General features: G+C 39.5%; 2 protein-coding genes across 2 annotated transcripts; one reads left to right on the forward strand and one right to left on the reverse strand.

The window, feature by feature from the left end:
* Nucleotides 1-393: 393 nt before the first annotated feature.
* On the forward strand, nucleotides 394-4,727 carry LOC146960207 (uncharacterized). The gene is made up of 14 exons (XM_085772536.1): nucleotides 394-555; nucleotides 744-833; nucleotides 960-998; nucleotides 1,097-1,135; nucleotides 1,722-1,795; nucleotides 2,330-2,386; nucleotides 2,488-2,693; nucleotides 2,803-2,896; nucleotides 3,023-3,182; nucleotides 3,289-3,392; nucleotides 3,491-3,635; nucleotides 3,895-4,021; nucleotides 4,238-4,538; nucleotides 4,679-4,727. Exons 1-14 carry the CDS (start codon nucleotides 394-396, stop codon nucleotides 4,725-4,727), a joined length of 1,647 nt encoding a protein of 548 aa, XP_085628662.1.
* Nucleotides 4,728-5,235: 508 nt separating this feature from the next.
* On the reverse strand, nucleotides 5,236-10,039 carry LOC146960208 (uncharacterized). Its single transcript, XM_085772537.1, has 8 exons — nucleotides 10,013-10,039; nucleotides 7,990-8,663; nucleotides 7,792-7,837; nucleotides 7,237-7,328; nucleotides 6,945-7,055; nucleotides 6,691-6,794; nucleotides 6,228-6,400; nucleotides 5,236-5,454 (listed from the first exon to the last, which is right to left on the reverse strand). Exons 1-8 carry the CDS (start codon nucleotides 10,037-10,039, stop codon nucleotides 5,236-5,238), a joined length of 1,446 nt encoding a protein of 481 aa, XP_085628663.1.
* Between the last annotated feature and the right edge of the window lie 2,039 nt (nucleotides 10,040-12,078).

The following is a 12,078-nucleotide window of genomic DNA, read 5'->3' on the forward strand; positions in this document are numbered from 1 at the left end:
GCTGCCATTAAGCATAATAAACAGATTTATCTTGTGCTCACTGCTATGATAAATACTTGCTCATCTTACTTACATCCACAGATTACAAACATTCTTTGTGAAACGTATCCAAAGATGTGCGATCTGGAGGGGGCCTGGATGCTTCACAAAGCCATGGGTAAAATCCAAAAGATAAAACTTGACCTTTTTTCTAAGTGAAGAAAACATATTGATTTTTGAAAAGTGTGATTGTTTAAGCAGGGCGTTGACAGTGAACAGAAATAGTTGTTTAATATTTACACCCAAACAGGAGGCTCAGGTCAACGAAGGCTTAACCTTGTGTCGCCTGAAGAGGCAGGATACACAGGGGCCAATCTTGTGAAGACCTGGGGAGGCAAGAGCTGCCTGTACATAATGCCCATCCAACACACACTGGATATTACTCCCCTACCCTTCACGGCTCCAGAGTTTCAGGCCATGCCAAAAGCCCGCTGTGTATCATGCCAGGAGTGTGTGCCCCTGCAGCTCCTCAGCCTCCACATTGAGACATGCACCCAGCCTAAAGGCAATGATGAGGTATAGCTTGCTCACAAGAGACTATAACATATTTATGTTCTCTCTCTCTTTTCATTGTACTTGTTGGTGTTGTCAGCATGTAATCTCTTAAATTCCACACCAACAAGTGGATGGTGGGACCATGTAAGCTTACCAAACATGCTATTAATGCACTTTGTAATTCCTCTGCCTTATGTTTACTTTTATAGACCAAATGTGATGATGACATCATCAACTTGGATGCTGAGGATGCTGAGGATGCTGAGGATGCTGAGGATGCTGAGGATGCTGAGGTTGCGGTAAGCTATCAAGACAAATCTTACTCAGGATGGAGGTCATATATAGTATTTCATATTATTGAGACAGAGATTTATGATTTAATTACCAGAAATGTATGATATTAATGACCCAATCATGTCCTACAGGTGTCCAGTGATGTGCAGTCATCATGTTTGGAGCAGAAGGTGAGCAGACTGCAGTGCTTAATCAAATGATTTCTGTTTTATTCTATAGGTGGACAGTTTCTGAGATATGATGTTTATGACCCAATGACATTTTACAGGTGTCCACTGATGTGCAGCCAGCATATTTGGAGAGCGAGGTGAGCAGACTGCAGTGCAAAAACAAAGGTCCTCTGTTTCATTTGAAATAAAATATGTTATTGCATTTATTCTATAGGTGAATTTTCTATCCTTTATTTTTTGTGTTGTATACCCCTGCAATCGTGAAAAGCTATTTTTGACCACTTTGGTCTGCCTGGATTGTACAATTACAATATGTGCAACCACCAAGCACCAAACATGAAATACTACTCATTTTACAGAAAGTAAAACACTCCCTATGTACATATTTCTATTTTTACTTTACTTTTTACTTAACTTACTTATAATAAATAAATGTTACACTTCAGCTGTGTCTAAACCCTCCTCAAAATGCCTACCTTCTCATCCATAGGCTAGAGTTAGGGTTCAAAAGTTCTTACATTTTCTTGGCGTACACAACAAGTCAGGTAATCAAGCGCATGTAAAACCTTGGTATTTAAGAAATAATTAACTAGCAGTGACAAGATCAAGACTCATCAAAGACCACAATGTTGTATCATACCTCTGAAACAGCATTGCAATGTTTCCTTCATGTCCTTTTTTGTTTTTTAAATAGATACTTTAAGTTATTTCTTATCTTCATAGGTTGCTTGTCCAGTGTGTTGTGAGCTATTTGCAAAGGATGACATTCTTATACATGCCAGTGTCTGTGGGGAGAGGTAAAAACTATTTCAAATTAATTTTAGTTTTTTGTTACAGGGTTCCAATGGTTATAAAATTCATATAAAAGTGTGCAATTAGATGACTTGTTTCCAGGCTTGGTATTAACAGAATGTTCTTGGCAAATGTTTTTAATATATAAATGTTTTTGGCTATTGTATCTCTTCTCTTCCTCTCTCCTTACCTCTTCTCAATTCTTTTCTCTCCCTCTCTCTCTCTTCCCCTCTTCTCTTCATCTCCTCACCTCTTCTCAGTTCTCTTCTCATACTCTCCTCTTTCTCTTCATTTCACTTTTCTCCTCAATCTTCTTCTACTCATTTCTTTCCCCCTCTCCTCATTACTTTCACTCCTCCTCCTAATCTCATCTCCTCCTACTTCTCCAATAAGAGCCTCATTATTGCACTCCATAATCACCATATAGGCCTATCTATTTTAAACTACTTAAATTTACCTAAGACTGTTTTAAATTTTGACAACTGATAGATTCAGGTTATGCTTTTAAAGAAATTGAAAATGCTATTATATATTTACAGGGACACAAATGAAAGGTATGCAAATATCTGTGAGGACACCCATGACCACTACAACAGGTATGCAGTAGTATTGAGTTTGTTATGTGACCTGATGCTTGTCTTGGCTTGTGCTTGTGGACCTGAATTGTCAATAATATTGTCTTGATATGGTTGTGTAGTGTATCAGTCATCCTGATGTCACTTGAAAAGAAAGTTGACCAGTCCAAGACATTCAACATCAATGTTACAAGGGAGGACCTGTATCAAAGGGGGATGAAACAGTGGTCCAGGCAAAAACAAGCCTCCCCAAAGAATCGGCTTGTGGTTTCTTTCATTGGAGAATATGGAATTGACCAAGGCGCTCTTCGTAAAGAGTTTCTTACTGGTATGTCTTCCCATCAAGGCTAAAAGAAGTAATGCAATGCAAATTTAATAAATGACCAATGTGAAGAATATCTTGCATTTGACAGAATCAGATTTATTTGTCCTTACAGAAATGGTGCGTGGAATCGAGACACATTTCTTTGAAGGAAATGGTGAAATGGGTAAAAACCCTAAATACAGTATATTAGACTTCCAGGACAACAAGTTCAAGTATGTGCTATAGTATGTGTGTGTCAAAAATACAGTTTTATTATGAAATCGAGTAGAAATAATACACAAGATTACAGTAATGTCATGTTGATCTAAATTGTTTGTGTCATTGTCAATAAGGACATGTGGGGAGATTCTGGCTACTAGTTTGGTGCAGGGAGGTCCTGCACCAAACTTTCTCACAAGATGGTCCTATCATTTCTTGTGTCATGGGGAGATGGACAACAATGGTGTGCCTGATGAAGTAACTGCTCCGGACATTAAAAACCTGAAGAAAGAGGTATTTGAAACAGTTTTATAGATGCATAACTTTTCCATGTCATGTTAAATTTATCAGAAAATGTTTTTCTACTTTGTCAGTAACATGGTTGAGTTTGTACTTCCAGGTTGAAAATGCAGAGATCGAAGCACTGATGGAACTATCAGATGCAATTGTGGCATGTGGCTACACAGGGCCAATAAAGGTTGACCGCAAAAAGGCCATCATACAGTATGTTAACACAATATTCAAATATTTGTCACAAAATGCTTCAGTGTTAACATTTTTACTCTGAGTAAATACAGTCATTTTTTCTTAATATTTATTAGTGCCATCGCTTTGCATGGACTGGTGAGGCTGATCCCGATACTGAACCAGCTACGTGAGGGGTTAAGGCTCTATGGATTAGATGAGGTTTTGGCACACCACCACCAGATGTGCCAGCAGCTCTTTGTTCCCGGCCTTATACAGGAAGTCAGTAATATGAATGAATATTTCTTTAATTAAAATAGTCAGCACATTGATTTTCTCTTATTGCTTATTCCACATTTTACTTACAGCCACCTTCTGGTATTGGTGTTAAAAGAACACCACAGGCAGCAACATACAATCAAGTATACATGTAAATCTGCAATGTGCAAACCTCACTGCACCTGTGACCCGAACATGTGTAATTCTTCCCTCTAAGGATTTACCATGTTGTTTCTCTTTTTAATTTGTCTCATTAATTTAGGTGGATTCAGGCTTCCTTGTGCGTGCTCTATCTCCTGATTTCAGTGAGGAAGGGTCTGTGAGAAGGCAGCGGGAGGTGAAAGTTATCAACTTCCTGCAGGATTTCCTGCAAAAGCTGGAGGACAGAGGTAATAAACTGCATGGAGTTTAGAGTTTATTTATTTAGCACACAAATTTCAATGGTGCAAGGTTTTAGGTTTATACAAGTGTATTCTGTCAAACTCTATACGCAATGTGCACACTTAAGACTATCTCATAGCTTGGTAACCCTGCCGTTTTTATGATTAAAGGCATTGTGCCAACTGAAATGTTGGAAATGACTTATTTGTATTTGTCTCTATAAGAAGAAGCAGACAACCAAGAAGAGGAGAGCAAACCAGACAACAAAGAAAAGGAGAGCAAAGCAAACAACCAAGAGAAGGAGAGCAAAGCAGACGGCCAAGAAAAGGAGAGCAAAGCAGACGGCCAAGAAAAGGAGAGCAAAGCAGACGGCCAAGAAAAGGAGAGCAAAGCAGACGGCCAAGAAAAGGAGAGCAAAGCAGACAACCAAGAAGAGGGAAGCCCTTCAGGTCAAAGAAATCACCTGCCAGATGTGCCCGGAACAACTGGCAGGGAGAAGCATCTATCAGTCCGGAGCTTCTTCCAGTGGGTCACGGGTCATGCACACATTCCACTGATTGAATCCGAAAGGGAGGCATTCAAGATAGTGGTTAACTTTGACCATGACTGCAACTCCCACTATGGGGAACATAGCCTTTGTTACCCCATTGTTAATGCGTGTGCAGCTGGCCTTACATTCCCTACACGACACTTAGGAACCTACCACGATTTTGAAAAAAACTTAACTACGGCAATCCATTTTGGTTTTGGGTTCAGCAGGCACTAAGCTAGCATTCCAAGGCCCCCTATCTGCCTGAAGTTGTTTCTACTTGCACCAGTAGTTTTAGAATAGATTACAATAGAAATGTTCTCTGATGGTTGACTTGTGAAAATTGAGTTGTCATTTGTTAACTATAAACTATGTACAGTAGCAGCTTATCAACATTCTGAACACTTGTTGGGGTAATTGTTGTTGATTTTTTTGTTTTGCCAATATTTGGTTTGCTGGCTGCAAAGTTGCTTGTGCGCCTACAACCATGATGAAGTCAGAAAGCAGGACTAACTAACATGTAACAGTAACAACCTCAAACAGTTTGCCCATTACTATATATCCCCAATACACTCAGATTTCTAAAGGGGCTTTTGATGTTAAACAGTTCCAAACAATAAATAAAAATCCAGTGTTTTCTATCAAATCTGTGTATAGTTGAGCTGCTTTTCTTGGCATACTAGCAGTCCCATTTCAGTCTGTGTTTGACAAAGCAGTAAATACATACTCCCGACATAGGAGGTAAAGATTTCTCCTGTCAGTGTGGCCTTCATTTTCATCAATCAGCATCTGAACCTCTGCTAGCTGATGCTCGTTCAATAGACAATCAAATTCAGGGACCACGAGCACACCATCCACATCTTCTCCGTAATCAGCCGCTACATCCCAGTCGATGTCCGGCTCTTGAATGTCCTGAAAGTTGAACAAGACAGAGTAACACACCACTTCATCATTCCATATTTACAGGATCTCATGTAATCAGTTTTCCCAAAAGTTATGGCTTTGAATATTATCTGAAGATAATTAATGGGGTTTTTAAAACTATGCAATGAACTGATATGATCAGATGTTCAGATTTGAATAGTACTATAGTAAATAAATAGTACTTGAGTAAAAGTCTTAAATTATCTGATATTAAATGTACCTAACTCTCAAAAGTAATTTTCTGGTAATAAATGTATTAAGTATTAAAAGCACAAGAAATAGTGCAGTGCTTAAGTAATTGTACTTCATTACATTACATCACTGTCTAGTGGAGCATTTCAATGCTACATTAAATTAATCTTTGCGCAAATTCATGCAGGACACGGAAGTCTCAAGCCCCAGCTGTACTCAGCTGACAGCCAGCCCATTAGTCTTTATCCAATCACATTCATTCTCCAGCCATAGGCGGCCTATTTAAATCTAGGCTGTCACACTGATCTCCCCTTCTACACCGCTGCACACAGCTGCCACTGTCAAAGCCTGCCTCCTCCACCCCAGCTTCCACCCTCTCAGTGTCTCAGAGTCTTCAATGGCTCCATTATCTTCTCAGTGCTTTCATTCCACTCCGGGGGTTATTGCACTCTCTGGAGTGACATAGCATGCGCTTGTCAATCCAGGGAGGTTCCGGAGTGGAGCCTTCAGCGACAAACCTAACTGTATTCCATTTGTTGCAATAGGTCATTTGAAAAGGAAAAAATAACCTCAAGATTCTCCGGCTGGTCAACTGGTCGAAGCATCATTCCTGCGTGCCAAATCTGTTCAGGAGTTTTATTCCCTTCGCTTCTGAGTGGGTGGTTGTTCCAGGCTTCCACAAAAGCCTCCAGGTCTGCCCTCAGTTTCGGAAGGAAGGTCATGTGGACTGCAAAAAGATCTTCTGTAGAGGACAGGGTAGTAGTAAGTCACTATGTTTACAAGTGCACACCATAAACACACCATACAAGTATTACATTACATATAAAGTTGCCTTTTGTAAATACATCCATGATGTCTTTTCCTGAAATTTTAAACCATTTTGTAAATTCAAATGAGAAATGATCTGCGATGAGCCATTATTCCATTACAGTAGCCCTGACATTTGTTAACCAATCTAATCCTGTTGAAATTGACCACTCCTAAAACGACTAGTGCCATCTTTGTTTTCGCCCGAAGTTATATGACCGGTACCTCTGGAGGACACATCAAGAAGATGATCAGTCTCTAGGCCGTGGAGTTGCTGGTAATAGTTTGAAGTCACACACGTCCTGACATCACGCCACAAGCGCTCAATCCTACGGATATGGAAATTAATATTCTTTCAACCTCATAATAGAAAATTCAAGGATTTGATAACATGTCAAAATGTTGTAAATTTACACACAATAGACTAGACTATAGATTATTTATTAGCTTTTGTATTGGCGTGCAAAATTTAAAAAGACCTTTGATTGTGGACGCTTTTTCCAGACATGAAGCTCCCACGATCCGTACCACGAACGGTAAACATGTACCTGGCAATTTCCACATTCTCCACTCCCTGATCACCTCTTACCCTGTAGTGCACACACACAGATGACCAAAGACTGTTACAATCTGATAACACAAGGAGTGGCAGAGTATAAGAAAGTACGTTATTAAACCTTTAACATTAAAATCCCAGAGTCTATGCTGAAGTTCTTTCTGACAATACTACAAATGTGTCTGTACATTGCAGCTTAAAACAAAAACACTTACCTTGAGGGTATGCCATGCATGTCACAGGCTGCTTTGAAAGCAGAAAATGCTGTGGATGCCCGGTTATTTGTTGCAGCATTCAAGCACATCACCTGTGTTATGATAAAAACAGTTTTCATACATGTATATATAATATTTTTATGTATTTTACACATAAAATAGTTGAGTAGTAGTGAGCAGTAGTTGAAATATAAGGTAAACCAAAACCAGAGAACAACTGGTTTTTCACTTTTATTGTTAAATCAAAAACAGAAAAACCAAATAATGCATCATACATTTGTTTATCCTAATCATCAAACAAGATGAACACAGCTTTGGACTGAGATAATACCCTTGTGCAATAGATTTTTCTCCCTTGTCAACAGATGGAAACAGTATGCATTTTACAACAAAACCTGGCTGTTAAACCTCCTTAAGAATTCCAGTGTTTTGTTTCATTTGTTAACCATCTGTATACAATATGGAATTATTAGATTTACACCCTATGGCAACTTTGCTTACACAGTGAATGCCAACTCATGAAAAGACCCAGTCAAATGAAAAATAAAATGTTACCTTTCTGGAGTAGCCATCCACTGCACCAAAAAGTACAATGTTGTATCTGTTGGAACATAATAAAGCACTACATTACTACTTTTAACCTGGATTTTTATTGTGGAAATGTTATGGCAATGTACTGGTGCTTTGACTGCTATCAGTGTCTGCATAATTATATTAAACATTTTCTGAAACAATATTTTCAACAGTACTGACCTGATCAGTTTGTGGTTGGTGTCCACATGCCACAGTGAAAGGGGCCCCCTCACAGAGTAGGTTCTGCGCACAATGCAGCCGAGTCTCGTCAGTCTGGAAAGAATTCCAAGTGAGTCGACTCGGTGCATTGATGCAGTCACTCTCCTCCACTGCACATGCATTCCAACTGACTTCAGCCTCCCTTTAACCATACGATACCCTGCTGTTGGCATTTCGGTTTTTATTTGTTGGACTGCATCATCTAGCTCCTCGTCAGTTACGTTGCTGTAATTCTGTCTAGCGGAGAGGCCAGATTCCCTCATCCGCCGATTGACTGTGCTGGCTGAAACACCAAGTAACTGAGCAATGCACTTCACAGAGAGATTTATCTCCAACAGCTCCATCAGTTTGTCTTCTTCTATGATGTACCTGGGCCGACCCATCTCCCCAGCTACAGTCTGAACAGTGTTGCGGGTAAGATCAGCATTTTCAATGCTGTCCATTACTAGCCTCAGGATTTCCTGTAAGGCCTGTGAAATTTCTGGGGGGACATTTACATGTCTTGACAGTGCTTCCCAGAGATACAGCTCTTGCCGACATGTGAATTGAAGGAAATCGAGGTCCAGAGGTGCTCTTGAAAGAGCTGACTCCAATTTGGTGATGAGCCTGGAGATCATCTCCCGTCTGAGAGTGCCCTGTTGACATGGAAAACAGGACTTATTAAGATTGTATTGAAAAATTAGAACCTTTGTTTGCATAAAACGTTTCATACACAACAAAGACAGATGAAAAGAAAAAAATCATATAAAAAACAAGTAAATGCTATTAATATAAGACATATTTATGATCACAAAAAAAGAAGGGACTTTGCCATGAAAAAGTTAGGAAATCATTGCCTATAGGGCCATTCCATGTAAACACAAACAAAATTCACAACAGGGATTTTCTCGAAAAATGAATTAGGGATTCTGTATATGTATACTGACCACTCCACAAATAATTTATTTTTCACTTGATTGGGCTGAAATGTGCCCTGAACATGCAGGAGACCCAGAGGAAACTTGGTTACATGTATTCATTTAAATATTTGTTGCTAAATGTTTACAGTAATCAAATCAATAAAAGTGTATTTTTTTACTCAAACAATCTGTCATTATCTAAAATTCATATGTCCACTAGTTTTAAATTTCTAAGAAACAAATTTTGACTACAGTGTTTGTCTATCAAATCTAGAGGGTATTTGTTCCTGCATGAAAAACATATTCCTAAATACAGCTTCAGAGCTTTAAAAAACAACACTTTTTAAAAAACATGTTTTAATCTATGTACCCAGCGGATTCTCTTATTGAAACGTTTAACAAGAGATGATGGGTAAACATACGTGATTAAAATGGTATAATGAAAAATACGCCATGATGATAATGATAACATTGGTGCATGACACCCGGGGGTCAAAGCCAGGGGGCGCTTTCCCAAGGATACTGAACGGGAGACAGACGATCAGCCACCATGAATGGTCAAAGTCCTCAAGTAAGTTTATTGTTTAATGTTGCTACAACTCAAAACACATCTCTTATATCATTACCATACTATATTGTAGCAACATTAAACAATAAACTTACTTAAGGACTTTGAGCAGCAAAGGTGTCTGGGCCGGGATACGAACCGGCGTCCAATGATGTAAAACTGAACGAGTGACAGGATGCTTAACCACTAGACCATCATCACTGACACCATTCATGCAGTATTTATACTATATAAAACATAGCCCGCTAACATTGGATTAAAAAAAAAAAATCATCTGAACTACGATAACTCTTTTTATGATTAGGCCTACTTATAAAATGGTTTATACATAAATATGCTGGCGTTTTAAATAGGTGACAATTAAAAAAAAAAGGTCTGTTATTCATAGCAACAGTCTATTTTACAGATATTACAGCATCCCTTAATCCCTTGCTGTTGTTATGTTATCGGAGATCAATGTTAAGTAAATTGCTCGGTTTTTAAACAATGCCATTAATAACGTTATTAGGCTACTTACATGCAAATCTTCAGGAGTCACCGCCATTGTAGCTACCGTCTTGTGTCTTCCTCCTCTTCCTCTTCTTCTTCTTCTTCTTCTTTTTTAATTGTTTTAATTTTAATTTATCGTTGTTTTGATTCTTCTGCTTCCAACCAGGCTTCCAACTTGCCGCTGACACACAACTTCCTGTCTGTGGGAAGCTGTCATCAGCAAAAAACAGAAAAGGCACCCACGTGGGGGTGTGTTTCTGTTTGCCGTTGTGACCAATCATAAGAGGGCCAGGCTGGCCCCTTGGTCCCGCCCCCAAATTGTCAAAAGTCTGTGACTCGAGCGAGCAGAGCGCACAGAGGGAGAGAGGGAGAGAGCTGCAACAACCCAGCGCGCGCAAAGCAACTCCTTGTGCGCGTGCTGTAGAGTTTAATATACACATCACGATGCATTTTTAAGCTCTTGCTGTGTATTTTTACTCGCTCGCATCTCCCTGTACGCTCTCGGTTGTTGAATTTGTGCGGGCGAGGACTAAAAAGGTGCGCGCGGCAGTTAACTCTGCGCGTGTGATATAAGATAATTTGCTCGTGTGTGTGTTTTATCGCTCGCTGAACATATGACTAAAATATGACGCCATAGCGGGAGGAGGGGCTGACGGACATAGGTGAGAGCCGGTGAAACACTGTTCTTTTTTTTTTCTGTGCAAGACTATGATAAACACTTAATCGCCTGGGCGTTTAATTGTGTTTATTATGTCACATGAGCTTGGACCCCGTTTCCCGTTACATGTGTAGTTATGACAACAAGATTATGAAGATTCTAAACAACAAATATACAGGATAATGATGCTGATATCACTGCTAATAATTATAAGGATTAAAATATGTAATAAAATGTAAATAAAAAACGTACACTGTCCTATATGTCTTTTACAATTACTTTATGTACTGATTAGAGTAAACAAAAAGATGACCCGACAATAGGTTCACAAATGAACAAATAATGCCAACAATCAGTGCATGATGAGCTGTGCACATACCAACAGCGTCCCTGTGGATTCTCACATTGAAGAAGTAATGGTTGTCATTCATTCATTCATTTGTTATCTGATTTTCATCATTCACGTGCAGCTGGCCTTTTTCCCTTTCTTTGTGCCAAGTGCACCATAAACATGGGTCTTTCAATACTTTCGTCTCAGGTCTGTGCTGCTCTCCTGTGATGTGCTCTGTCCTCTGACCCCTGACCCTAAACAGTGTTTATTAATCTAACTAAGATTTATTTGTATATTCTCTTAACGTGAGGAGTAAGTATTTTATGTGATACTGTAAATTTGTTGTTTGCAAGTAATCTTTGTACTGACTCTACAGCAGCAACTGAAGCTTTCAGTTTTTGTTGCTCGCTGTTCGGCGGTCTGCGGAAAAACAGACAGGCTGCAGTACTCTCTATTCGGCAGTCCGAGGGGGCGGGCAGAAGGCTCTCCTGTGAGGGGGACAGCAGGGCTTGAATTGCTTTTACTTGTAAAGGATGCTAGCCTTACTACTAACTTAACCCTGGTTTAAACTTGACTTACAAAGCTCTGAATTAGCAGAGGCTTCCCTCACTTGAGATGTGGCGGGGGAGGGTGCAGATCATTGCCATCGTGGGGTGGAGAATGAGCTACTGGCACTCCCCAGAAGAGAGAGCCGTGGAAAATGGCACAGGTTCTGTTATTTTTGCTTCAAACTCAAACTTCAAAACCTTTAAAGGGTTTTTTTAAGAGGTTAATTATAGTATTGTATTATTGTAGACCTTGTAAACTGTGTCGGTCCTCTTATACCATTACCTGGTTTGTGTTTGTGTGTTATAGGCCTTGTAGTGCATGTCTGTCCTCTTATACCATTACCTGGTTTGTGTTTGTGTGTTATAGGCCTTGTAGTGCATGTCTGTCCTCTTATACCATTACCTGGTTTGTGTTTGTGTGTTATAGGCCTTGTAGTGCATGTCGGTCCTCTTATACCATTACCTGGTTTGTGTTTGTGTGTTATAGGCCTTGTAGTGCATGTCTGTCCTCTTATACCATTACCTGGTTTGTGTTTGTGTGTTATAGGCCTTGTAGT

This window comes from Trachurus japonicus, unplaced genomic scaffold, assembly GCF_045865225.1.
Source record: "Trachurus japonicus isolate A0001 unplaced genomic scaffold, Traja_1.0 AP030588.1".
In the NCBI taxonomy this organism is placed as follows: Eukaryota; Metazoa; Chordata; class Actinopteri; order Carangiformes; family Carangidae; genus Trachurus; species Trachurus japonicus.